We start from the raw sequence: 26834 nt of genomic DNA on the forward strand, positions 1-26834 counted from the left end.
CCTATCCTGAAGCTGAAGAAAATGGATACGTTGATGATTATGTGCAGAGAGTGCTTTCAGTTAGCGACCTACCTGCATTGACAATCAAGGATCTGAAAGAAGCAACAAAACAGGATAAAAATTTGACAAAGTTGATTCAAACTGTGGAAAGGAAAAATGGCCATATTCAGTTCCAGAGGATCTACATACAACAGAATGGACAACACATGATAGGACATATTCTAAGAGGCCACGGGATTGTGTAACCAAAAACATAGATCAAACAAGCGTTCGACACACACAACTCATCAAGGAATGGTTTGTCCAAAACAGTAGCAAAGAAGCAGGACTTTGATGCTGAAAGACTGATAAGAAATTGTACGGCATCTGTGCTAAACCAGCCACTGCACGAAGACCAACCACTAGAACTACCACCAAGACACTGCATTAAACTAGGACTTAGTGGGATCCATAATGAATCCATCATTACCGTAACTGACTATTACACCTGTTACCCAGAAGCTGTTGTCATATCTGACATTTCTTCAAGTACGGTGTCTTTGTAGGTGTTGGGTACCCCCTAGAGGTGGTTATAGATAATGCCAGACAATTCGTTGGACAGACTTTTGAAAACTTGTTGACATTGGAGCATCGCCATATTATCCAAAGAGCAACGGAAAAACAGTGATTCCATTGATATGTGAAGAAAGCAGAAGAACAGCCAACAGTGAGGGGAAAAGCCGGAAAGAGGAGCTACCAAAAATGATTACCCTTTTGCTAATCGCCTCAACGTGCTTCAGGGGAAACACCAGCCTTTCTCATGTTTGGAAGAGACATTCAAACAAAGTTGCCAAGTATTGAGAAGTAAAAGGAAAAAGACAAAATCACCACAAAACCCACAAACAGAAAATGAAACAATACGCTGACAAAACAAACAGAGCCAAAGAACACAACTTTGATGTTGGATATTATATATATATATATTATATTGGTCGACCTCTATTGGATATAATTGTGTACATTGTAAGCATGGAGAATGGAAAGTTGCCAAGTTCCGAGACACACACTATGTGTTACTGTGACAAACCTCAGGCAAACTCATTTAATGTAGTGAGCACAGAAGATGGATCTAGAAAGCCAGCATGGTTTAGGGACATGGTAATGTAAAAAGGTCTGAAATCAAAATAACTGATAGAAAAGAAGATTTGTATCAAGAGTTCCTGAAATGTTCAATTTGACTGTTGAATAATGATGGAGAATAAGAGCACCTCCTCCCAGCTGCCCACTGCACTGAGGCTAGGAAACACTGTCACCACCGATAAATGCACAATAATTGAGAATTTCAATAAGCATTTCTCTACAGCTGGCCATGCTTTCCACCTGGCAACCCCTACCCCGGTCAACTGCCCGGCACCCTCCACAGCAAACCGCACAAGCCTTCCCCATTTCTCCTTCTCCCAAATCCAGTCAGCTGATGTTCTGAAAGAGCTGTAGAATCTGGACCCCCTACAATTCAGCCGGGCTAGACAATCTGGACCCTCTCTTTCTAAAATGATCTGCCGAAATTGTTGCAACCCCTATTACTAGCCTGTTCAACCTCTCTTTCGTATCGTCTGAGAACCCCAAAGATTGGAAAGCTGCTGCAAAGGGGGAGACACTCTAGACCCAAACTGTTACAGACCTATATCCATCCAATCCTGTCTTTCTAAGGTATTTGATAGCCAAGTTAACAAACAGATTACTGACCATTTCGAATCCCACCGTACCTTCTCCGCTATGCAATCTGGTTTCAGAGCTGGTCATGGGTGCTCCTCAGCCACGCTTAAGGTCCTAAACGATATCATAACTGCCATTGATAAGAGACATTACTGTGCAGCCGTATTCATCGACCTGGCCAAGGCTTTCGACTCTGTCAATCACCACATTCTTATTGGCAGACTCGACAGCCTTGGTTTCTCAAATGATTGCCTCGCCTGGTTCACCAACTACTTCTCTGATAGAGTTCAGTGTGTCAAATCGGAGGGTCTGTTGTCCGGACCTCTGGCAGTCTTTATGGGGTTGCCACAGGGTTCAATTCTCGGTCTGACTCTCTTCTCTGTATACATCAATGATGTCGCTCTTGCTGCGGGTGAGTCTCTGATCCACCTCTACGCAGACGACACCATGCTGTATACTTCTGGCCCTTTTTTTGACACTGTTAACTAACCTCCAGACGAGCTTCAATGCCATACAACACTCCTTCCGTGGCCTCCAACTGCTCTTAAATACAAGTAAAACTAAATGCATGCTCTTCAAACAATCGCTGCCCACACCTGCCCGCCCGCCCGCCCAGCATCACTACTCTGGACGGTTCTGACTTAGAATATGTGGACAACTACAAATACCTAGGTGTCTGGTTAGACTGTAAACTCTCCTTCCAGACTCACAATAAGCATCTCCAATCCCAAATTAAATCTAGAATCGGCTTCCTATTTCACAACAAAGCCTGCTTCACTCACGTTGCCAAACATACCCTCGTAAAACTGACCATCCTACCGATCCTCGACTTCGGCGATGTAATTTACAAAATAGCCTCCAACACGCTACTCAACAAATTGGATGCAGTCTTTCACAGTGCCATCCATTTTGTCACCAAAGCCCCATATACTACTAAGCACTGCGACCTGTACGCTCTCGTTGGCTGGCACTCGCTTCATACTTGTCGCCAAACCCACTGTTTTCAGGTCATCTACAAGTCTCTGATAGGTAAGGCCCCGCCTTATCTCAGCTCACTGGTCACCATAGCAGCACCCACCTGTAGCACGCGCTCTAGCAGGTATATTTCACTGGTCACCCCCAAAGTCAATTCCTCCTTTGGCCACCTCTCCTTCCAGTTCTCTGCTGCCAATGACTGGAACTAACTGCAAAAATCTCTGAAGCTGGAGACTCTTACCTCCCTCACTAGCTTTAAGCACCAGCTCACAGATCACTGCACCTGTACATAGCCCATCTTTAAATAGCCCATCCAACTACCTCATCCCCATACTGTATTTATTTATTTATCTTGCTCCTTTGCACCCCTGTATCTCTACTTGCTCATTCATCTTCTGCACATCAATCACTCTAGTGTCTAATTGGTACATTGTAATTACTTCACCACCATGGCCTATTTATTGCCTTACCTCTCTTATCCTACCTCCAATCCACATGCTGTATATAGATTTTCTTCTACTGTATTATTGACTGTAGGTTTTGTTTATTCCATGTGTAACTCTGTGTTGTATGTGTCGCACTGCTTTGTTTTATCTTGGCCAGGTCGCAGTTGTAAATGAGAACTTGTTCTCAACTGGCTTACCTGGTTAAATAAAGGTGTTCTCAACTGGCCTACCTGGTTAAATAAAGGTGTTCTCAACTGGCCTACCTGGTTAAATAAAGGTGTTCTCAACTGGCCTACCTGGGTAAATAAAGGTGTTCTCAACTGGCCTACCTGGTTAAATAAAGGTGTTCTCAACTAGCCTACCTGGTTAAATAAAGGTGATTTTTTTTAATTATATGGAAGCACTGAAAAATTGCAGTTTTAACTTTTATTTATGTAAAAAAAAGTACTTTTTGAATGTAAAAGAAAACCATATTTACTGTGTAAGCTATTGTAACAACAATGTTAGAAACGGTAATACAATTTCATTGTTAAAGTTGTGGACTTTAAATCTAACAAGGGAAGGGAGGTAGTATAGTACTATTGCAAGCCTACCTACCTGTTATAGTGATGAAGACGTGACTAGAACTAGATAATGAAAATGGCTTTGAACTGTCAAACCTCGGGAAGTACGAGTTGTTATCACAGCGAGTTAAACGAGTCTCCTTTAATTCAACAACATCGCGTTGCAGCGGTGGATTTGATCTGCGCACCTGCGAGCAGCCGAACGAGTCCCCCTCTTTAGTGAAGTGAGTTCAGAACAACAATGTATGCGAAGTAGATTTCACATAAAAACGTTATATGTCCGAACTCAGAAGAAAATATGGTTCGCATAAATAACATGTTTACTGTGGTAGAACGTTTATTTTGATTGGCGATAGTCTGTATTTATCAGAGTACCGTCAGTTGTAGACATAATTATTAGGGGTTATCGTTCGTTGCAATGCATGTAAACGTTTCAATTGAACTATTCTATTAATCTGACGATAAACAATAACACCATTATTGTGTGCATGTAACCGTACTCAGTGGTGATGGTCTATTTAGAAATGAGGTAGCTTATGCTTAACTTCGTGTTTGAGGGTATTCAAAAGTGAAACTTTTCTTTATACAATGTGTGTGGAGGGCCATCCATTTTCATTTCAGAGGCCCGATGTAACGCTTAATATAAATAACGTTCTCTAATCCTATGCCAAATACAAGGAAGGCAATTGCATTTCATTAGCTACATTGTGAATAATAACTCCACTAACTATTAAATAACCAAATTACCATCAATATATACTTTACCCTCTCAGCAGTTAGGAAGTAAGAAAATATGTGTAAGGTAAACTCAGCTCCCTTTTCCGGTTGCATTTTCGTTTTTCTAAATAATAGTCAAATGATCTGATCTCGAAACAGTACATAAAAATCATCGCATATTCTCATTTTATAAATATTGCATTCCTGATTATGATTTGAAATAAAATGATTGAAGGTGGAGAAATGTTCTTTATCATAGAGAAAATACCTCCTAAAGAAACATGGGACTTTTATTTTGACATAAAGCAGCAGGACCGTTTACGGAAGTACGCGTTCTTCGCCGACGATGAAGAGGAAGCCGAAAAGGTGTTTTCTTTGCCTGCTAGGATAGCTAACTAGCTAGTATATTTATTAGATAAGTCATTCCTTCCCTTTCTCTTCATAAAAACCCGAAGCAAGAAGTTCTTTGGAGGTGAAATATGGGTATGTATTAGCTGATGTACACATTGCATAGTTTTTTTTGGTAACTATCAGTTGCTTCGGCCCTCAAGCCAAGGCTTGTGTTAGCTAGCTACAATAGGACATATGTTTATAACTAACCCAAGATAGACCAGAGCCTGTTGTTTCCAATGGGAGCAAACTAATCATAATGGGCAGGACAAGCAAGGAGGTGGGCTGAGCCAAGTACGACCTACTGACATCCTATTGGCGCATTCTAGTATTTATTTGTATATTTCCGTTAGGGAACGCCTACGCTGTGAAGTGCGCATGTGCGGTAACTCAATTCGTCCTTGCGCTCCTATTTTTTGAAACTTTGGCAAAGCGAAGGGTAAAGTCTACAAAAAATCAGTTTGTTACAGATTTTAGTTTTGGAAACACAAAACTTGTATGGAGATCCAAATGTTTTATCGATGAGAAAATTAGCAGAATGTTGGCAATAATTAATCTCGCTTCATCTTTTCCTACTGCCAGCCACTGGGCTTCCTCTCAGCACCTTATTTTGTAGTGAGTGGAAACGCTAACAGGACGCTTTACATTTGTACATCCGGTGAAATATCTGCCTCATTGTTCTATCTGTGACAATAGTGTGTGATTACTGCCTACAATTTGGGCGTTCCTTGCATGATTACTGCCCCCCCCACCCCCCGAGCATTCCATTGGTTCCTGTATGAACACCGCCCTCGAGCACGCCATCATCATGCTTGTGTTACACTTTTGATATTATGGATTTCCCAATTGTCTATGTGATTTAAAATGTGGGTCAAAAAGGAAATAAAAGTACTATGAGTTTTTCAGGGGGCGAATGACACTTGTCTACCGGTGTCCTAGCAAGCTACATATATTGCCCCTGTCCCCCGCCCGCTGAGTCCTGGAGTCCTCCTAGCTAGCACATTGGCCTTCGCTTCCGCCTGCTGTGTACCGGAGTCCTCCTAGCTAGCACATTGGCCTTCGCTTCCGCCTGCTGAGTACCGGAGTCCTCCTAGCTAGCACATTGGCCTTTGCTTCCGCCTGCTGTGTACCGGAGTCCTCCTGGGCTAGCACATTGGCCTTCGCTTCCGCCTGCTGTGTACCGGAGTCCTCCTAGCTAGCACATTGGCCTTCGCTTCCGCCTGCTGTGTACCAGAGTCCTCCTAGCTAGCACATTGGCCTTCGCTTCCGCCTGCTGTGTACCGGAGTCCTCCTAGCTAGCACATTGGCCTTCGCTTCCGCCTGCTGAGTACCGGAGTCCTCCTAGCTAGCACATTGGCCTTTGCTTCCGCCTGCTGTGTACCGGAGTGCTCCTGGGCTAGCACATTGGCCTTCGCTTCCGCCCGCTGAGTACCGGAGTCCTCCTAGCTAGCACATTGGCCTTCGCTTCCGCCTGCTGTGTACCTGTTAGGAAATTATGATTAATATGACTGAACAAATCATTTTAAATGGAACTGTAACTAAGTAAACTTATACTCTGTTTTATTATATCTAGTTAATGAACACCATTCCAACTAGGAAGAAACAAATGGGTTGTGGACTGTGAAAACAGATAAGGTCGTTAGCCTATAGTTGACCCTACAGAAACTTAGCTCTGGGGTTTTTAGATAAGGCAGTGAGTGCATTCCTAGGTTTTCTGTTAATTAAAACTGTCAGTTCAGTGGTGATCGATAATGTTGAGGGGTCAAAAGTTATCTGGGAGTGTGTTAGTAAGTTAGAATGAACTTTTCACCTTTGTCCCGGTCGAGAGGAGGGGACTCTGTTAAAGCAATGAAATGACGTTGTGATCTGTATATAAACTGCTGCACGTGATTAAGCGGGAGCGCGCTCCGAGAATAAATTATATTACCTATTATTGAAAGACTGGTCTGGGTCTATTTTATGCAAACAAGAAATCTTACAAATTCTCATAAAATAGATTAAGGGCTTTCAATTGATGAAAGCACATTGGCATAATTAAATTACAGTAACAGTACCGGAGTCCTCCTAACTAGCACAGTAGCCTTCGCTTCCGCCTGCTGTGTACCGGAGTCCTCCTAGCTAGCACAGTGGCCTTCGCTCCCGCCTGCTGTGTACCGGAGTCCTACAAGCTAGCATAGTGGCCTTCGTTCCCGCGGGCGGGAACTGTCCTAGCTAGGAGGACTCCGGTACTCAGCGGGCGGGGGCGAAGTACACTATCCTAGCTAGGAGGACTCCGGTACTCAGCGGGCGGGGGCGAAGTACACTATCCTAGCTAGGAGGACTCTGGCACTCAGCGGGCGGGGTCGAAGTACACTGTCCTAGCTAGGAGGACTCCGGTACTCAGCGGGCGGGGGCGAAGTACACTATCCTAGCTAGGAGGACTCCGGTACTCAGCGGGCGGGGGCGAAGTACACTGTCCTAGCTAGGAGGACTGCGGTACTCAGCGGGCGGGGGCGAAGTACACTGTCCTAGCTAGGAGGACTCCGGTAGTCAGCGGGCGGGGATGAAGTACACTGTCCTAGCTAGCTAGCTACCATTGTCGCACCCGCCTCTTCTTCTTCTGTGGGGTCTGTTGGCATCCAACGCTATGGTACATTACTGTGTCCTTCTGTACTGGAGCGCCCCCACGTCTGTACCGGAGTCCTAGCTTAAAAATGGACCAATAGAAGAATAGAGAGGGGTTCCTGCAGATGCAGGAATGCCCACATGCAGGAACGCCCTCAATTATGGGCTGCAATTTCACCCTTCTCGCTAGCTACAGTAGCCAAACTACATGTGTGTTGTTCAAGACAATAGGGTTTCAGTTAGCAGTAACGTGCATATTCCATTGAACAACATTGGTAACGATTTATCCGTGTTTATAAACGTGTATAAAATGTGACAGGGTGACGTTTTCCTATGATATCATGTTGGCAGAACATACTGTCGCTACAGTATGTTCTGCCAACATGATATCATAGGAAAACGTCGCTACAGTATGTTCTGCCAACATGATATCATAGGAAAACGTCGCTACAGTATGTTCTGCCAACATGATATCATAGGAAAATGTCGCTACAGTATGTTCTGCCAACATGATATCATAGGAAATTGTCGCTACAGTATGTTCTGCCAACATGATATCATAGGAAAACGTCATCCTGTCACATTTTTGCAAATAGTTTAGAATCAAACAATTGATGCATTTGTCAATTGGCTATGCTCCCAGCAGGCTTTGGGGTGCCAATGTGAAAAGATGAGTGTCAACTAGAGGTGGCCCGATTAATCGGAATTGCTGATTAATTAGGGCCGATTTCAAGTTTTCATAACAATCGGTAATCAGCATTTTTGGAAACCGATTATGGCCGATTACATTGCACTCCACGAGGAGACTGCGTACGAGAGTGCAGCAAGGAGCCAAGGTAAGTTGCTAGCTAGCATTAAACATATCTTATAAAAAAAACAATCAATCAATCATAATCACTAGTTAACTACACATGGTTGATGATATTACCAGTTTATGTAGCTTGTCCTGCGTTGCACATAATCTATGCGGTGCCTGTGGCTCGTATTTCTGTGTGTTATTATGTTATAATTAAGTCTATGATTTGATAGAGCAGTCGGACTGAGCGGTGGTAGGCAGCAGCAGGCCCGTAAGCTTTCATTCAAACAGCACTTTCCTGCATTTGCCACCAACTCTTCGCTGTGCTACAAGCATTGCACTGTTTATGACTTCAAGCCTATCAACTCCCGAGATTAGACTGCCAATACTAAAGTACCTATTAGAACATCCAATAGTCAAAGGTATATGAAATACTAATGGTACAGAGAGAAATAGTCCTATAATTCCTATAATAACTACAACCTAAAACTTCTTACCTGGGAATATTGAAGTCTCATGTTAAAAGGAACCACCAACTTTCATATGTTCTCATGTTCTGAGCAAGGAACTGAAACGTTAGCTTTCTTCTGAGCAAGGAACACTTTGTTTTTGCATTATTTAAACCAAATTGAAAATGTTTCATTATTTACTTGAGGCTAAATTGATTTTATTGATGTATTATATTAAGTTAAAATAAGTGTTCATTCAGTATTGTTGTAATTGTCATTGTTTTATATAAATAAATAAATAAATATTTGTAATAATCGGCCGATTAATCGGTATCTGCTTTTTTTTGGTTCTCCAGTAATCGTTATCGCCTTTGAAAAATCATAATCGGACGACCTCTAATTGTGACCCAACCTCCTCCCTCTCCATCTCTCTCATCTCTTTCCCCCTCCTGGCAGAACCCCCATTTCCTCTGCTCTCCCTGGGTGTCCTGGTCCCTCCTCTCCGGATGATGTCAGCACTCATGTGGCAGGTGGTGCGCCTGGGCAACATAAGTCAGTATGGGAAATTGGAGGAGTTTGTTTCCATGGTCACAGAGGCGGTACCAGATCTCCTGTCCAACAGACAGAGGTGGCTGCTGACCCTGGCACTCAGAGGACGGGTAAGAGACTCCCTGATAGATTGTAAGAGATTCCCAGCATGTTTCGAGAGTCTAGGTTTCAGCAAGGCTCAGTGCAGAATCACTGAGCTTGCACCCTAAATAACAAACTCACTTAAATTCAATCTGGGGTCCAGATTAGCAGTTTACTCAGGCCAATCACCTGGAAGGTTCTGTTTGTGATTGGAGGCTAAAAATAGGAGGCCGCACATATAAGTTTGCTTATTGCGGGTGTATGGGGATAGAAGAAATACCCACTGCTCTTGCTAGTATCACTTATGGTTTATTAAGGTTGTGTGATTGGAGGCTACATATGGGTTGAATCCATGTAACAGTTGGTAACTGTTTGGTTCTTGTCTCAGGTGAGTCTACAGCTATTAGGGTCTGGACATCCTGATGACCTCAAGGCTGTTCAAACCCACCTGGATAGAATCACAGCATCTGGTCTCAAACAGGTGAGTGTTTTAATCAAGTGGTGCGTAATTCTGACAAGCCTGCTCTCTTAAACAGTAAGCAGTAAGGGCCGGTTTCCCAGACACAGACTAAGCCTAAAAAACACTTTCAAAGGAGATTCTCCAGGGCGAGGGTCAGTCTGTGTCCTAGAAACCGCCACTGTGCAGCTTGTGATGTTTGTCTGGACCCCTATGTGTTGCAGTCAAATGATGCCGCGATTGAATTTGCTGAATCCAACTTCCTGAAGCTGATCCAGAGCCTAGTGGAAGACCCAGATAGGAGGGAACACTTCTTCAAGGTGAGATAGAGCCTAGTGGAAGACCCAGATAGGAGGGAACACTTCTTCAAGGTGAGATAGAGCCTAGTGGAAGACCCAGATAGGAGGGAACACTTCTTCAAGGTGAGATAGAGCCTAGTGGAAGACCCAGATAGGAGGGAACACTTCTTCAAGGTGAGATAGAGCCTAGTGGAAGACCCAGATAGGAGGGAACACTTCTTCAAGGTGAGATAGAGCCTAGTGGAAGACCCAGATAGGAGGGAACACTTCTTCAAGGTGAGATAGAGCCTAGTGGAAGACCCAGATAGGAGGGAACACTTCTTCAAGGTGAGATAGAGCCTAGTGGAAGACCCAGATAGGAGGGAACACTTCTTCAAGGTGAGATAGAGCCTAGTGGAAGACCCAGATAGGAGGGAACACTTCTTCAAGGTGAGATAGAGCCTAGTGGAAGACCCAGATAGGAGGGAACACTTCTTCAAGGTGAGATAGATCCTAGTGGAAGACCCAGATAGGAGGGAACACTTCTCCAAGTCACACCGATACAAATCCCCAACTGATGCACTGCACATAATCAGATCAAGTTGACCTCATGTTTAGTGCTAACCTAAATGCAAGGACGTATGCAGTTTTAGACTATTGAAACAGGCTGTACGTCTCTCTTGTACAATAGGTTGTGTTCCCCGTGGAGTATGGACCTAGCTTTGACTCGGCGCTGCAGACTCTGGTGTGTCATTTGCTGTCCAGACTGGAGGAGCTGCTGCCCATCCCTGACTTCAAACAGGTACAGACAGACTGAGCTGACCCAGAACCACAGTAAGATAGAGAAACAATAGCTATTTCTTGTTCTGAACAGTAAACTGGGTTCACGAAGGTAAAACATTTAAGGAAAATTGCATATATGTAAATCTTTGTCATCACAATACTGTCATTTTCACCACTGTTCTCTCTGCTGTCTCTAGACTGCTCTGTTGATCAGTGGTGCCCCATCTGTCCTGGAGGACTTCATGTGCAGTGTCTCCCATGCAGAGGATCTGAAGTCCCTGCTACAGAACCCACAGTGCCACGGGAAACTCAAGCTGCCCAAGAGCAGTAAGTCTCTTGTCTCAGTTCCAAATGGCTCTCTTCCCTTAGCGACTCTGCTTAAAAGTAGTGTTCTCTATAGGGAAGGGGTGTCAAACTCATTCCATGGAGGGCTGACTGTGCTGGTCTTTGTTATTTCCTTTCAGTTTGTGTCCAATGAAGTTTGACATGCAGGTGAGGGTAGCTAATCAGTGACCTTAATAGATCAATCGAGTAGGGAGGGAGGAGTGGAAGACCGGGCCCCCCCATGGAGTAGTTTGACACCTTTGATGGAGGGAATCCGCTGCCATTAGGTACACATCCCCCGCCCGGTACACACCCCCCGCCCGGTACACACCCCCCGCCCTGTACACACACCCCCCGCCCTGTACACACCCCCCGCCCGGTACACACACCCCCCCCGCCCGGTACACACCCCCCCGCCCGGTACACACCCCCCACCCGGTACCACACCTGGTGGTACTTATCCCCCGCCCGGTACACACCCCCCCGCCCCCCCCGCCTGGTACACACCCCGCGCCCGGTACACACCCTCTGTCTGACAATCTGTAGATTAAATACAACGCCAATATAACCTTAATCATCTAATAATCTATATAATAATCTCACAATTGTTTCCCATCTTCTTTCCATTGGTCCTGGTTGTCACTGTTCAGCTCCTTCGCAGATAGAGGACCATCTCCTCTGCTCCTTATCCCTTCCTCCCTCACTGAGACTGGGCAATGCCTCGCACCACAGCGCCAGCGAATCCAAAGCCTTCCCTGACTGTGAGAACCCGCCCCTGCAGGTCAGAGATAACCAGGGGACTATGACTGACAATTTGAGTGGCCAATGGGCTGAGTCCAAAACAAGTATAGATCAAAACGTGATTGGAACAGATTCAGTAGAAAACCAAGGAGGTTCTCAACGAACGGACAACCAGAAGGACGTGAAGGAGAAAGATGTGGAAAGACAAAGTGCAGGAAGGAAAGCAGTAGACACGGAGCACCAATACTGTCTGAGCACCAATACTGCTCCTCAAACTTCTGACCAAGACACAGCACCATTAGCCAGCCAACAAGCTGCCTCAGCCTCCACCTCACTCTCTGCCCAGGACACCACCTCAACATCCACCTCGAGCACCCTGTCGTCCTCCTCCGGTGTGTCACCCGAGCAGCCGCGGCAGCGCGTGGCCCACAGGTGCCCCCAGTGCGGCCGTTGTTTCATTTACCGCTATAAGATGCTGGAGCACCAGAGACTCCACACAGGGGAGAACCCTTACAAGTGTTCCCAGTGTGGTAAGACCTTCAGAAGGTCCTCGGAGATGTCCACCCACCGCCGAACGCAGTGCTCCAACGCTGCCTATGTCTGTATTAAATGCGGAAGCAGTTTTGGCTCGGTCAGAGAGCGGGTCAGCCACAGGTGTTGTGGTAGCAAAGCGGCGGCGGCGCCGAAGTTTGAATGTCCACAGTGTGGGAAGAACTTCAAGTGGCACAACTCGTTAAAGAAACACCTGGTAACCCACACCAGGAAGAAGGGCTTCAATTGCAGGTACATTAACATTACACTATTACCGTCCCAAATGGCACCTTATTCCCTATATAGTGCTTCATTCTATAAGGGGAAAGGGGGATACCTAGTCAGCTGTACAACTGAATGCCTTAAACTGGAATGTGTCTTCCGCATTTAACCCAACCCCTCTGAATCAGAGAGGAGCAGGGGGGGTGGGCTGCCTTAATCGACATCCACGTCTTCAGCACGCGGGGAACAGTGGGGAACAGGGGGAACAGTGGGGAACAGGGGGAACAGGGGGAACTGCCTTGCTCATTGACAGGACAACATATTTTTCCCTTGTCAGCTCAGGCCCAACATGCTAACCACTAGGCTACCTGCTGTAGCTAGAGGACTCCTGATATCTCCAGGACTGGTTCTAGAGCTAGAGGACTCCTGATATCTCCAGGACTGGTTCTAGAGCTAGAGGACTCCTGATATCTCCAGGACTGGTTCTAGAGAGGAGAAGCCTCTCCCAGTGGCTGTATTGAAGGGGGAGTGGTTTCTCCTCTCCTAGGTAATCAGTGGCTGTATTGAAGGGGGAGTGGTTTCTCCTCTCCTAGGTAATCAGTGGCTGTATTGAAGGGGGAGTGGTTTCTCCTCTCCTAGGTAATCAGTGGCTGTATTGAAGGGGGAGTGGTTTCTCCTCTCCTAGGTAATCAGTGGCTGTATTGAAGGGGGAGTGGTTTCTCCTCTCCTAGGTAATCAGTGGCTGTATTGAAGGGGGAGTGGTTTCTCCTCTCCTAGGTAATCAGTGGCTGTATTGAAGGGGAGTGGTTTCTCCTCTCCTAGGTAATCAGTGGCTGTATTGAAGGGGAGTGGTTTCTCCTCTCCTAGGTAATCAGTGGCTGTATTGAAGGGGGAGTGGTTTCTCCTCTCCTAGGTAATCAGTGGCTGTATTGAAGGGGGAGTGGTTTCTCCTCTCCTAGGTAATCAGTGGCTGTATTGAAGGGGGAGGGTTTCTCCTCTCCTAGGTAATCAGTGGCTGTATTGAAGGGGGAGTGGTTTCTCCTCTCCTAGGTAATCAGTGGCTGTATTGAAGGGGGAGTGGTTTCTCCTCTCCTAGGTAATCAGTGGCTGTATTGAAGGGGGAGTGGTTTCTCCTCTCCTAGGTAATCAGTGGCTGTATTGAAGGGGGAGTGGTTTCTCCTCTCCTAGGTAATCAGTGGCTGTATTGAAGGGGGAGTGGTTTCTCCTCTCCTAGGTAATCAGTGGCTGTATTGAAGGGGAGTGGTTTCTCCTCTCCTAGGTAATCAGTGGCTGTATTGAAGGGGGAGTGGTTTCTCCTCTCCTAGGTAATCAGTGGCTGTATTGAAGGGGGAGTGGTTTCTCCTTCAGTCCCTATACTTTTTGGCCCTGACACAGACATCAATCACCCCAGAGAACACTGCTACTCCATCTGCCCTGTCTTCATCTGACTATGTCTTCTCTCATAGTCCGAGAGCATCTGGTCGTCACGGTGATGGCACAGGGCTTCTCATTTCTCCTGACTGGAGATTCTCTATTCTCCCTCTCCCACCTGTCCATCTCCTCATTTGAATTCCATGTTGTCACTGTCTCTTGACCACTCAAGCTTAACATTGTTGTTATTTATCGGCCACCATGTTGCCCTTAGAGTTCCTCAATGAGCTTGACACCTGAACCTTTAAACAGGTCAACATTCACCAAGCTGCGGGGCCAGACAGATTACAAGGACGTGTACTCAGAGCAAGCGCTGACCAACTGGCAAGTGTCTTCACTGACATTTTCAACCTCTCCCTGATCGAGTCTGTAATACCTACCTGTTTCAAGCAGACCACCATAGTCCCTGTGCCCAAGGAAGTGAAGGTAAGCTTCCTAAATGATTACCGCCCCGTAGCACTCACGTCAGTAGCCATGAAGTGCTTTGAAAGACTGGTCATGGCTCACATCAACAGCATCCTCCCGGGCATCCTAGACCCACTCCAATTTGCATACCGCCCCAACAGATCCACAGATGATGCAATCTCTATTGCACTCCACACTGCCCTTTCCCACCTGGACAAAGGAACACCTATGTGAGAATGCTGTTCATTGACTTCAGCTCAGCGTTCAACACCATAGTGCCCACGAAGCTCATCACTAAGCTGAGGACTCTGGGACTAAACACCTCCCTCTGCAACTGGATCCTGGACTTCCTGATGGGCTGCCCCCAGGTGCTAAGGGTAGGCAACATGTCTGCCGCACTGATCCTCAACACTGGGGCCCCTCAGGGGTATGTACTTAGTCGAGAGTTTCAAGTTCCTTGGTGTCCACATCACCAACAATCTATCATGGTCCAAACATGATAGGGCACGACAAAAGCTTTCCCCCTCAGGAGATGGAAAAGACTTGGCACGTGTCCCCAGATCCTTAAAAGGTTCTACAGCTGCACCATCAGGAGCATCCTGACCGGTTGCATCACCGCCTGGTATGGCAACTGCTCTGCATCTGACCATAAGGCACTACAGTGCAAACGGCCCAATACATCACTGAGGCCAAGCTTCCTGCCATCCAGGACCTATATAATAGGCAGTGTCAGAGGAAAGCCCATAAATCGTCAGACTCCAGTCACCCAAGTTTTCTCTGCTACCGCACGGCAAGCGGTACCGGAGCGCCAAGTTTAGGACCAAAAGGCTCCTGAATTGCTTCTACCTCCAAGCCATAAGATTGCTGAACAATTAATAAAATCGCCACCGGATTTGATGAGCTCATTTCCTGACGAAGGCTCGCTGCTCTTCGTACTGGGCGACTTCAATGTCTGCCTTGCCAACCACTCCTTGACCTATTGAGTCCACTGGTCCCATTCACACAGAACTACTCCTTGACCTATTGAGTCCACTGGTTCCATTCACACAGAACTACTCCTTGACCTATTACTCCCCTCTCTCTCTCCAGAAAGAAATGTTACTGAGTTACAGTTCATATAAGGAAATCAGTCCAGTTAAATAAATGTATTTGGCCCTAATCTATGGATTTCACATGACTGGGCAGGGGCGCAGCCATGGGTGGGCCTGGGGGGGCTTAAGCCCACCCACTTGGGTGCCAGGTCCAGCCAATCAGAATTAGTTGTTTTTTTTTCACAAAAGGGCTTTATTACAGACAGAAATACTCCTCAGTTTCATCAGCTGTCCGGGTGCCTGGTCTGAGATGATCCCGCAGGTGAAGAAGCCGGATGTGGAGGTCCTGGGCTGGCGTGGTAACACGTGGTCTGCGGTTGCGAGGCCGGTTGGACGTACTGCCAAATTCTCTAAAACGATGTTGGAGGCGGCTTATGGTAGAGAAATTAACATTCATGCCAATTGCACACTCCCTCAACTTGAGACATCTGTGGCATTGTGTTGAGACAAAACTGCACATTTTAGAGTGGCCTTTTATTGTCCCCAGCACAAGGTGCACCTGTGTAATGATCATGCTGTTTAATCATCTTCTTGATATGCCACACCTGTCAGGTGGATGGATTATCTTGGCGAAATATAAATTCTAAATAATGGGGGTGTAAACAAATTTTGCCATTTTTTTCTTTTAATCATCTTTTTGTGAGTATGGAACATTTCTGTGATTTTCTTTTTTCAGCTCATGAAACATGGGACCAACACTTAACATCTTGCGTTTTATATATATTTTTCAGTATACTTATGACCAGGTCCCATAGGAATTTGGTCAAAAGTAGTGCACTATATAGGGAATGGTATGGCATTTGGGAAGCTACACTGTGACTCATGTAATCATGTTTTATATTTAATGTCCTGTAATGGAAAAGAAAATATCTTTGAAAAGACAATAGCTGTGGCCCAGATAGCAGCCTAGTACCTTTTTATAGAGCTCTATGGGCCCAGGTCAACAGTAGTGCACTATAAAGGGGAACAGGAAGTCATTTGGGACACAGCCGATAAAGGCTATCTTCCATAAAGCGCTATCCTATGTATTCTAAGGTACTGTGGTGAGGGGCCGTTCCCAGGTATCGCTGAGCTGAGGACCCACCAGAAGGTCCATGATGGAGAAGAGAAGCCCTACAAGTGTGAACAGTGTGGAAAGGGCTTCAGCTCCCAGGTATTCTATTGTATTCATCTCCCAGGTATTCTATTGTATTCATCTCCCAGGTATTCATCTCCCAGGTATTCTATTGTATTAATCTCCCAGGTATTCATCTCCCAGGTATTCTATTGTATTCATCTTCCAGGTATTCTATTGTATTCATCTCCCAGGTATTCATCTCCCAGGTATTCTATTGTATTCATCTCCCAGGTATTCATCTCCCAGGTATTCATCTCCCAGGTATTCATCTCCCAGGTATTCTATTGTATTCATCTCCCAGGTATTCATCTCCCAGGTATTCTATTGTATTCATCTCCCAGGTATTCACCTCCCAGGTATTCTATTGTATTCACCTCCCAGGTATTCTATTGTATTCATCTCCCAGGTATTCTGTTGCATTCAGCTTAAATATGTCTAATAAAATGTATTTAGGGCTGGCTCCATGGCCACGAGCAGCGCCACTCCCAAGAGAGGTCCAAGATCTGCCCCAGCTGTGGAAAGGCCTTCCGGTGTAAAGGAGACCTGAAGCTCCACATGCGGACTCACACTGGGGAGAGGCCATACCAGTGTACCTACTGCACCAAGCGGTTCTCTGTGAACGGAAACCTGACGATACACATCAGGACTCACACAGGGGAGAAACCTTTCCTGTGCTCTGACTGCGGCAAGGCCTTCTGCTCTGCAGGAGAGCTGCAGATCCACAGGAGAACACACACTGGGGAGAGACCGTACAAATGCACCGTCTGTGAGAAAGGCTTCACCATGGCTAGTCAGGTGACTCTTCACATGCGGGTACACACGGGGGAACGACCCTACGTGTGTCATGAGTGTGGAAAGGCATTTCGTCGCGGTGCGGAGCTGAAGACACACATCCTGAATCACAGTGGGGTGAGACCGTACCCCTGTCGTCTCTGTTCCAAGACCTACACCTGCCTTAGTCACCTGAAGAGACATTTGAAGACTCACGGGGACCAGTCGGTGGATATGAGCAGTGAGTTGTCTGTATCTGCTGTATGATAAACCACTTGAATAGAAAACACCTTTTAACACTGTGTTGTCAATATAAAAAGGTGCATATTTCATTTTCTGACGGCTACTTATATTAAGAGGTTGACTGAGCTCCGTAAGGATCATCGCCATGTTTGCTTATTGCTACTATCAGGACTAAGACTGTTGCTTCTAGAACAAGACGAGTGTTGCTTCTAGAACAAGACGAGTGTTGCTTCTAGAACAAGACGAGTGTTGCTTCTAGAACAAGACGAGTGTTGCTTCTAGAACAAGACGAGTGTTGCTTCTAGAACAAGACGAGTGTTGCTTCTAGAACAAGACGAGTGTTGCTTCTAGAACAAGACGAGTGTTGCTTCTAGAACAAGACGAGTGTTGCTTCTAGAACAAGACGAGTGTTGCTTCTAGAACAAGACGAGTGTTGCTTCTAGAACAAGACGAGTGTTGCTTCTAGAACAAGACGAGTGTTGCTTCTAGAACAAGACGAGTGTTGCTTCTAGAACAAGACGAGACATTTCTTTGTTGCAGTTCTAGGCGTTTTTATAATCATTTTGATCATGTCTTAGATTGAGGCTTTTGGATAGTTGCAGTAGCTAGTGTTTCTGTTCATCTCACGTGTTGGTTCTGTTTACTTAACAAATAAGGAACACTCAAAATGTGTGCACTCATAAATCATAACAATTTTAATAAAAAAAATACATCTGTAGACAGAAGTCAAAGATCAAACAACTGATGTCTCATAAGTTCTGCCCCATAGGAAAAGTCCAAGTTGCTTTTGTCATGCTTGTAGTCAACCCCCTTGTGATGTCACTGCATACGTCATTACCTGCTACTCATCAGACCAAGCCCATGCATACACAGCAAAACAAACTTGCAAGAGAGATACAATAGTTCCAGTGTTTTCTAAGGCCTCAGCAGTAAATGTCCCCAAGTTGATTTATAGAGGTCTGTCTGACTAGACTCTTATCTCTTCTACTCCCCTGAAAAGACTTCGGAACAATTTTAAAACGTTATAATGAATATATAAATATTGTTCATCTATAGTCTAGGATCCTATAAATGTAGAGGAGGTGGGGTCCAATAGCCCCTCCCCTTCTATTAATGTAGAGGAGGTGGGGTCCAATAGCCCCTCCCCTTCTATTAATGTAGAGGAGGTGGGGTCCAATAGCCCCTCCCCTTCTATAAATGTAGAGGAGGTGGGGTCCAATAGCCCCTCCCCTTCTATAAATGTAGAGGAGGTGGGGTCCAATAGCCCCTCCCCTCCTATAAATGTAGAGGAGGTGGGGTCCAATAGCCCCTCCCCTTCTATAAATGTAGAGGAGGTGGGGTCCAATAGCCCCTCCCCTTCTATTAATGTAGAGGAGGTGGGGTCCAATAAGCCCCTCCCCTTCTATTAATGTAGAGGAGGTGGGGTCCAATAGCCCCTCCCCTTCTATTAATGCAACATAAGCATAATCAATTATTATAATATATCGATCATTTGGTGCAGCCCCTATCATGACCCCAATTTGACCCCATCACATGCCAAATGAATCCATGTCTGTTAATCTCAGATGCCAAGTTAATCAGCAATGGAAAGGGGTTTGTTGACTAATGGAACTCTTAGTTGTGAGGAGACACATGAAGGTCTCTCCCAACCCACCTTAATTAGAGGGTATGCAATCATGTTTGACCCTATTTTTCCAATAACCACATTTTCTGCAGAGAAAAAAACTCACTTAAACTCAATTTCACACTGACTTGATCTTGGTCAAAATGTATTTTACAAAGAAAGGACGTAGGATTGTTTTGAATATGTTAATTGAAATGAAAATATTAAATGATTTCTTGACTATTGGCATTTCTATTAAGCTTCTTACATAAGGCTACTATAGTATAATACTGTTTAACAGAGTCCAATATCAATGTAGAAAAATAAGTACTTTCTCCTCAGCTTCTGTCTCCACTCCCATTGGATTGCAAGTGGAACGCAGAGGTGGGTGTAGGTGGAAGCCTGTGTGTCCGATGAGGCGTTGGTCTTTGAGGAGAGAGGTCCCTCCCCTCTGACCATCTCCTCCAATGAGTTTTGAGAACGAGGTTGAGGAGAGAGCGGGTTCAGTGAGAGAGGTCCCTCCCCTCTGACCATCTCCAATGAGTTTTGAGAACGAGGTTGAGGAGAGAGGACTCAAGGAGTATGCAATTGAGATCTCCCCCCCCACCCAATTGACAGATTTGTTTCTCACTCCATTCCTGAAGGCCCCCCAGGGGGGTTGAGAGACCCTGCTCTAGACATCAGACGGCTAGCAGGGCAGTTTTAGTCGTTGGACATCATCTCCTTCCTGTTGTGGGTAGGGAACACACTGGACACAGCTGGTAGCGCCCCCTGGTGTCCTTCCACAGAATGCAGCTGTCGAAGGAACGACCTGGGGTGGAGGGGAGGACGAACAAGGGGGGTGAGTCCCAATTATCTCCTGAAGTGTACACTCATTCACTACTTCCCACAAATATAAAAGTATTGTATTGGTGGAGGCTTGAGCTCGTGGGAGTTTCCACCATATCACTGATACCAGTCGTTTGCTTTCCAATCAGTGAGGAGAAGTGCACACTTTGAGGAAGGACAGGTAATTGGGACACGACTCGAGGGTTAGGGTACATGCAGTATCATTAGGACAGTGACAAGTAGTTCTAGTTTGGGTCAAAGCATGTACAACCTAAACAAATAAATCAAGGTTATTGACAAGGGACAAAGTGAAGGCTGGCGAACACTATTCAACAGAGGAATAACAGCAGCCACAAACACAGTGAAGCCACACTAGACTGACCTCTACTAAACCACTTCAGACAGACCTCTCTACAGACAGCCGTCTCTACTAAAACCCTCCAGACATACCTCTCTACTAAAATCCTCCAGACAGACCTCTCTACTAAAACCCTCCAGACAGACCTCTCTACTAAAACCCTCCAGACAGACCTCTCTACTAAAACCCTCCAGACAGACCTCTCTACTAAAACCCTCCAGACAGACCTCTCTACTAAAACCCTCCAGACAGACCTCTCTACTAAAACCCTCCAGACAGACCTCTACTAAAACCCTCCAGACAGACCTCTCTACTAAAACCCTCCAGACAGACCTCTCTACTAAAACCCTCCAGACAGACCTCTCTACTAAAACCCTACAGACAGACCTCTCTACTAAAACCCTCCAGACAGACCTCTCTACTACAACCCTCCAGACAGACCTCTCTACTAAAACCCTCCAGACTGACCTCTCTACAGACAGACCTCTCTACTAAAACCCTCCAGACAGACCTCTCTACAGACAGACCTCTCTACTAAAACCCTCCAGACAGACCTCTCTACAGACAGACCGCTCTACTAAAACCCTCCAGACAGACCTCTCTACTAAAACCCTCCAGACAGACCTCTCTACTAAAACCCTCCAGACAGACCTCTCTACTAAAACCCTCCAGACAGACCTCTCTACTAAAACCCTCCAGACAGACCTCTACTAAATCCCTCCAGACAGACCTCTCTACTAAAACCCTCCAGACAAACCTCTCTACTAAAACCCTCCAGACAGACCTCTCTACTAAAACCCTCCAGACAGACCTCTCTACTAAAACCCTCCAGACAGACCTCTCTACTAAAACCCTCCAGACAGACCTCTCTACTAAAACCCTCCAGACAGACCTCTCTACTAAAACCCTTCAGACAGACCTCTCTACAGACAGACCTCTCTACTAAAACCCTCCAGACAGACCTCTACTAAAACCCTCCAGACAGACCTCTCTACTAAAACCCTCCAGACAGACCTCTCTACTAAAACCCTCCAGACAGACCTCTCTACTAAAACCCTCCAGACAGACCTCTCTACAGACAGACCTCTCTACTAAAACCCTCCAGACAAAGTCTCCACTCATTGATCATTCCTGCTTTTTTGTATATCTGAAAGGGGGAGGGGTTATAAAACATGGTAATTTAAAAGCCATCAAAGACCAAGTCTTGATTATTGCATTTTCACAGACCATGTAACCAAAATACAAATACCAGGTCTGTGTGAATGCTTCTCTGCAGGTACTGTTTTTTTTTTCAACTGGTACCTGGGACCTTCAGACGAGTCTTGTGAAGCTTTTGGTCAGGGTAGCCTAGTGGTTAGAATGTTGGACTAGTAACTGAAAGGTTGCAAGTTCAAATCCCAGAGCGGACAAGGTACAAATCTGTCATTCTGCCCCTGAACAGGCAGTTAACCCACTGTTCCTAGGCCGTCATTGAAAATAAGAATTTGTTCTTAACTGACTTGCCTCGTTGAATAAAGGGATTAAAAAATAAATAATAATCCTAGAGCAAAACAAACGGCATGCACGTGTTCCTGAGCCCTTTCCCAACAATGCAGAGGTTAAAAAGTGAGACAACAGGCACCCACTTATGGAAACTCGTATCAGATTGCCTAATGACCCTACAGTTTATTCGAAAACATGCCACGGATGTAACAGGATGAAACTAGGCGAAAGATACGTGCAGTTTGGGTTGCACTCGGTTGCATTGCAGTTGCGTATGAAAAACGGTGCTCCGCCCTCCTCGGTAAACTATCCTATCATGTGTGTCCTAAAGTTATATTGGTCGGCGTTTACTGCGAGCTGATTGGATGAACCGGACCAGAGTGGGCGGGGGATCAGCAGAGGTTATAAAATGCCAGCCCTCGTAAACGTTCGCTGCTTCCCGAAATAATGAACATCCGTTCAACGAAGGCATCGAAACGGCGTCAAGGCTGGACTAACACGGACAATAACGGGGTAAGATAAATGAAACATCTGGTTTTATTATATGACATAACGTTTCGGTTATCGACGGTGACGAATATGTTCCAGTTGTCAAGAGTTGAGTCAACTTCAACCCTATTGTAGTCTAGCTAACGCGGTTAGCCTAGCTAGCTAAAGTTACTGTTGGTGAACCTGACGTGTTTTTAAAAACAATGGAAGCTCAATGGACGTTAGACCTAGTTCAGTCTGGATACCTCTTTGGGTAATGTAGACATTATCAATGCGCTTTCACAATTTTTGTTGAAAATATCAAGTGTTTATGTAAACTTTTGTTTCATTTCAACTGTAACGTTTGTACACTCAAGTAAAATTTGAATGATCTACCGTGTCCACTTGACCAATGTTTTACTGTCTCACACAGGAGTCCCGTTTATAAATCAGCACTTAACCATCCAACAAACATCTATGTCAAGACTGCCAACTTACCACATCTAGCTGCCGTGTCTTCTGTCTCGCATTGGACCACAGTGACAGTGCATACCTAATGTAAAGCAGAGTATCGGCTAAATTAACCAAGACCGACGTCCACAATGGTTCAGAATAAGAATAACACCCCAGAAGTCACTGGCTTCCACCGCTCTTTTAATGTGAGTTGCTGTTTTTGTTTGTAATTACTGCTTCTAAAAGTCGTTATCCAAATGTGTTTCTTAATTGATTAAAAGTATTGAAGAACCGACCTGATTCAAAGGCTGGAGGAACATGCATCGCATTATTGTGAACGGATGTTGCTCAGTCATTGCACGTCTTCTGTGTTAATTTTAGCCCTGTAAATCGGTATCCAGGAAAATGCTATTTAAGTCAGTGACAGCTAGATATGTATACTTTCTTGGGGAGAGAGCAGAAGTGTAACTGTGGTGTCTCACGTTTTCCCTAGCCCAATATTAGACCTCCGATTTAATTAATTACTCAATTAATGAGAGGGTATTAGACAGGGGTTCCAATTTGTTTTGCCCCACCATTTTCATATCTGAAAGTTCTTGTGACCCCAACTATGTACATTTTTTTTGTAATTAACAGCCAATGTTTACATTTACATTTAGGACTATGGCAGGCACACATTAAAAAATACAAGGTCAAATCATGGTGTCAGTGATCTTCAGGTCGGAAAGTCGGCGGTCTAGAAAGAGGCCCGAGTTCCCGAGTTGGAATTCCGAGTTGGATGACAAAAAGTCTATTCCCAGTTGGAGCTTATTTGTCTTCGGGGGTTCACAGTAGTCTTGAACGCAGCATTAATGTTTAGAGGTGCCTTTGAGTCAGGAACTAAACTCCTCCATAGTGACAAGTAAATGCATTCGGTCTCATCACAGCTCGACCAGCTGTTCGATTTTACTTACAGGGATGTCAACCGATCCAGGATCACAGTCAAACGGTTTGGGAAGTAGGTCCCAAAGTGCTCTTCCAAGCCTTGGAGGTCAGCAGTCATCACTGGTGTGGGACACGTACCGATGTTGTTTTCTGTTAGAAACGTGCACAGCCGAGGGAAGGAGGCAAACCGAAACGTGCACAGCCGAGGGAAGGAGGCAAACCGAAACGTGCACAGCCGAGGGAAGGAGGCAAACCGAAACGTGCACAGCCGAGGGAAGGGGGCAAACCGAAACGTGCACAGCCGAGGGAAGGAGGCAAACCGAAACGTGCACAGCCGAGGGAAGGAGGCAAACCGAAACGTGCACAGCCGAGGGAAGGAGGCAAACCGAAACGTGCACAGCCGAGGGAAGGAGGCAAACCGTAACGTGCGCACAGCCGAGGGAAGGAGGCATGGTTTGCTTTTGAAAGAGTCTCTCCTATAAGAATGTTATCCTCTGAATCCACTGATTCGGTCGCTCATCTGTAGAAGGTTTTTATATTTCCCCAGCGTGCTTGCGTTGCGTTTGTTCAGGTCCCCAAATATCCCTGTTACATAGGCAAAGGGCCACTCTTTTAATTACACAGAAAGTCAAGCAAGTTTTTAAAATATATTTCTTTAAAAACATCTATTGTGAATGACAACAGTTCCTCTATCAATGTGAACATTTTTCCAAGTCTCCTCGTCGATAACCACCAAGCCTCTGTGTGAAATGGAATATGGTCATGCTCTGATCCCATATGGCCACATAGTTTTGCAAACAGGCGCGCAGTGAATGTGTTTTGATGTAGTTTACAATCCAAATTACCTGCCTCAGTATATCCTCTTGAATCTAGGGGGCACTATTTTCATTTTTTGAAAAATAACGTCCAAAGTAAAAGGGATATTTTGTCAGGACAAGATGCTAGATAATATGCATATAATTGACAGCTTAGGACAGAAAAAACTCAAGTTTCCAAAACTGTAAAAATATTGTCTGTGAGTATAACAGAACTGATATTGCAGGCGAAAGCCTGAGAAAAATCCAATCAGGAAGTGACTCTTATTTAGAAACCTCTTCCTGTGCGTCCCTATTGAGCAGTGATAGGGATATCAACCAGATTCCTTTTTCTATGGCTTCCCTAATGTGTCTAGTGTCACAATACATAGTTTCAGGCTTTTATTTTGAAAAATGAGCCTGAAGGTCAACATTGCGTCAGTGGTCAGCTGAAGTCTCTCAGTGTTTTGTGCGTAAAGGACAAATGCGGCCATTGTTTCTCTCTCCTACTAAGAAGCCACCAGTCCCGGTTGATATATTATCGAATAGATATTTGAAAAATACCTTGGATTGATTATTAACAACGTTTGCCATGTTTGTTGATATTATGGAGCTAATTTGGAATATTTTTTGGCGGCGTCGTGACCGCAATATCCAGTCGATTTCTCAGCCAAACGTGAAGAACAAACAGAGCTATTTCGCCTACAAAAATATTCTGGGGAAAAAAGGAACATTTGCTATCTAACTGGGAGTCTCGTGAGTGAAAACATCCGAAGCTCAAAGGTAAACGATTTAATTTGATTGCTTTTTTTGTGACCAGGGTGCCTGCTGCTAGCTAGGCATAATGCTATGCTAGGCTATCAATAAACACAAATGCTTGTCTTGCTTTGGCTGTAAAGCATCTTTTCAAAATCTGAGATCAACGGGTGATTAACAAAAGGCTATGCTGTGTTTAATATATTTCACTTGTGATTTCATGAATAGGAATATTTTCTGGTAATATTTATGTTCGTTGCGTTATGGTAATTAGTGTCAGTTGATGACAACGCTCCCGGACCCGGGATGGGTAGTATCAAGGGGATATCGGATTTCTGTGCTCAGCTCTTTTGCCGCCAGTTGCTCTCTGTGTAGCATCCCCCTCAACATGTACTGTGCCCTTGTGAAGAGCATCCCCCTCAACATGTACCGTGGCCTCGTGAAGAGCATCCCCCTCAACATGTACCGTGGCCTCGTGAAGAGCATCCCAACATGTACCGTGGCCTCGTGAAGAGCTCAACATGTACCGTGGCCTCGTGAAGAGCATCCCCCAACATCAACATGTACCGTGGCCTCGTGAAGAGCATCCCCCTCAACATGTACCGTGGCCTCGTGAAGAGCATCCCCCTCAACATGTACCGTGCCCCCAGAAAGGGTTTTCAGACCACTTGACTTTTTCCACATTTTGTTACAACCCTAAGCACACAGCCAAGACAACGCAGGCGTGGCTGTGGGACACATCTCTGAATGTCTTTGATTGGCCCTGCCAGAGCCCGGACTTGAACCCGTATGAACATCTCTGGAGAGACCTGAAAATAGCTGTGCAGCGACGCTCCCCATCCAACCTGGCAGAGCTTGAGAGGATCTGCAGAGAAGAATGGGAGAAACTCCCCAAATACAGATGTGCCAAACTTGTAGCGTCATACCAAAGAAGACTCTAGGCTGTAATCGCTGCCAAAGGTGCTTCAACAAAGAACTGAGTAAAGGGTCTGAATACTAATTTTTTTCCCTTCAGTTTTGTGTTCTTAATTTGACAAAAATGTCTGAAACAGTTTTTGCTTTGCTATTATGGAGTTTTGTGTAGATTGATGAGGGGAAAAACGAATATATTTTAGAATAAAGCTGTAAAAGTCAAGGGGGCTGAATACCTTGTGAAGGCACTGCAGAGCAAACAAAAGTCATTTGGACACCATAAGCTGGGAGCTTGAGTCGTTCGGTCAGTTTCCTCTTGACTGCTAACAATAACTGTTAAATTAAGAATTTATGCTTTCTGACAAAGGTATTAAGGTTAATCATTGGATCATACCCCCTACCCTGTCACAGAACCATTAAGCAGGTAGGTTAGTCATTGGACCATACCCCCCTGTTGCTATCAAATGCCCTTTTTAATAAATTAATCAGAGGTCTAATATTGGTTTAATGTTTTGTCATAGAGCTCTATTGCTCTTAATGACACCTCTGCTTCTTCTACAGGCCACTCTTGGCTATGACAACCTAAATATGGCCCGG

At 45.3% G+C, this 26834-nt stretch overlaps 3 protein-coding genes across 11 annotated transcripts in view; 2 read left to right on the top strand and 1 right to left on the bottom strand.

Annotated features, from left to right (window-relative positions):
- The window catches only part of yipf1 (Yip1 domain family, member 1), a 24102-nt gene extending 19573 nt beyond the window's left edge, over positions 1-4529 (bottom strand). The window contains exon 1 of one of the 2 annotated variants that reach the window (XM_024436326.2): positions 4427-4529. The gene's annotated coding sequence lies outside the window, so the exon portion shown is untranslated. The remainder of the gene's footprint in view (positions 1-4426) is intronic. The other variant, XM_024436327.2, reaches the window with a different exon arrangement.
- Positions 3742-19503, top strand: LOC112260946 (zinc finger protein ZFMSA12A). Of its 7 annotated transcripts, none has more exons than XM_042329249.1 (11): positions 4648-4879; positions 8034-8226; positions 9092-9294; positions 9654-9746; positions 9947-10042; positions 10692-10802; positions 10981-11110; positions 11758-12631; positions 16564-16716; positions 16772-16946; positions 16987-17331. In XM_042329249.1, the coding sequence occupies exons 2-11, from the start codon at positions 8166-8168 to the stop codon at positions 17179-17181; spliced, it is 2091 nt and encodes a 696-aa protein (XP_042185183.1). In that variant the 5' UTR covers positions 4648-4879; positions 8034-8165; the 3' UTR covers positions 17182-17331. The 7 variants fall into 7 exon arrangements, 6 of the variants coding, with proteins under 6 accessions (XP_042185182.1, XP_042185183.1, XP_042185184.1 ...); XM_042329250.1 differs by having other exon boundaries at positions 4653-4879; positions 16564-16691; positions 16837-16946; XR_006084418.1 differs by lacking the exon at positions 16772-16946 and adding an exon at positions 18784-19503 and having other exon boundaries at positions 4699-4879; positions 16564-16681; positions 17099-18741.
- Positions 19504-22331: 2828 nt separating this feature from the next.
- Positions 22332-26834, top strand: part of LOC112260945 (MAP kinase-interacting serine/threonine-protein kinase 2) — a 41364-nt gene continuing 36861 nt past the window's right edge. For both annotated transcript variants that reach the window (XR_006084419.1, XM_024436324.2), the window contains exons 1-2: positions 22332-22443; positions 22832-23057. Coding sequence is in view for 1 of the 2 variants with exons in the window: in XM_024436324.2 (XP_024292092.1) it covers positions 23001-23057 (57 nt within the window). In the remaining variant the exon portion in view is untranslated. The remainder of the gene's footprint in view (positions 22444-22831; positions 23058-26834) is intronic.

The sequence above is a fragment of the Oncorhynchus tshawytscha genome, linkage group LG10, assembly GCF_018296145.1.
Source record: "Oncorhynchus tshawytscha isolate Ot180627B linkage group LG10, Otsh_v2.0, whole genome shotgun sequence".
Classification (NCBI taxonomy): Eukaryota; Metazoa; Chordata; class Actinopteri; order Salmoniformes; family Salmonidae; genus Oncorhynchus; species Oncorhynchus tshawytscha.

Coding starts and splice junctions, on each gene's coding strand:
- LOC112260946 (XM_042329245.1), top strand. CDS start 8,166: ATGGCCGATTACATTGCACTCCACGAGGAGACTGCGTACGAGAGTGCA. Junction 9,295..9,653: donor CCCTGGCACTCAGAGGACGG/GTAAGAGACTCC, acceptor TTCTTGTCTCAG/GTGAGTCTACAGCTATTAGG. Junction 10,043..10,691: donor GGAGGGAACACTTCTTCAAG/GTGAGATAGAGC, acceptor CTTGTACAATAG/GTTGTGTTCCCCGTGGAGTA.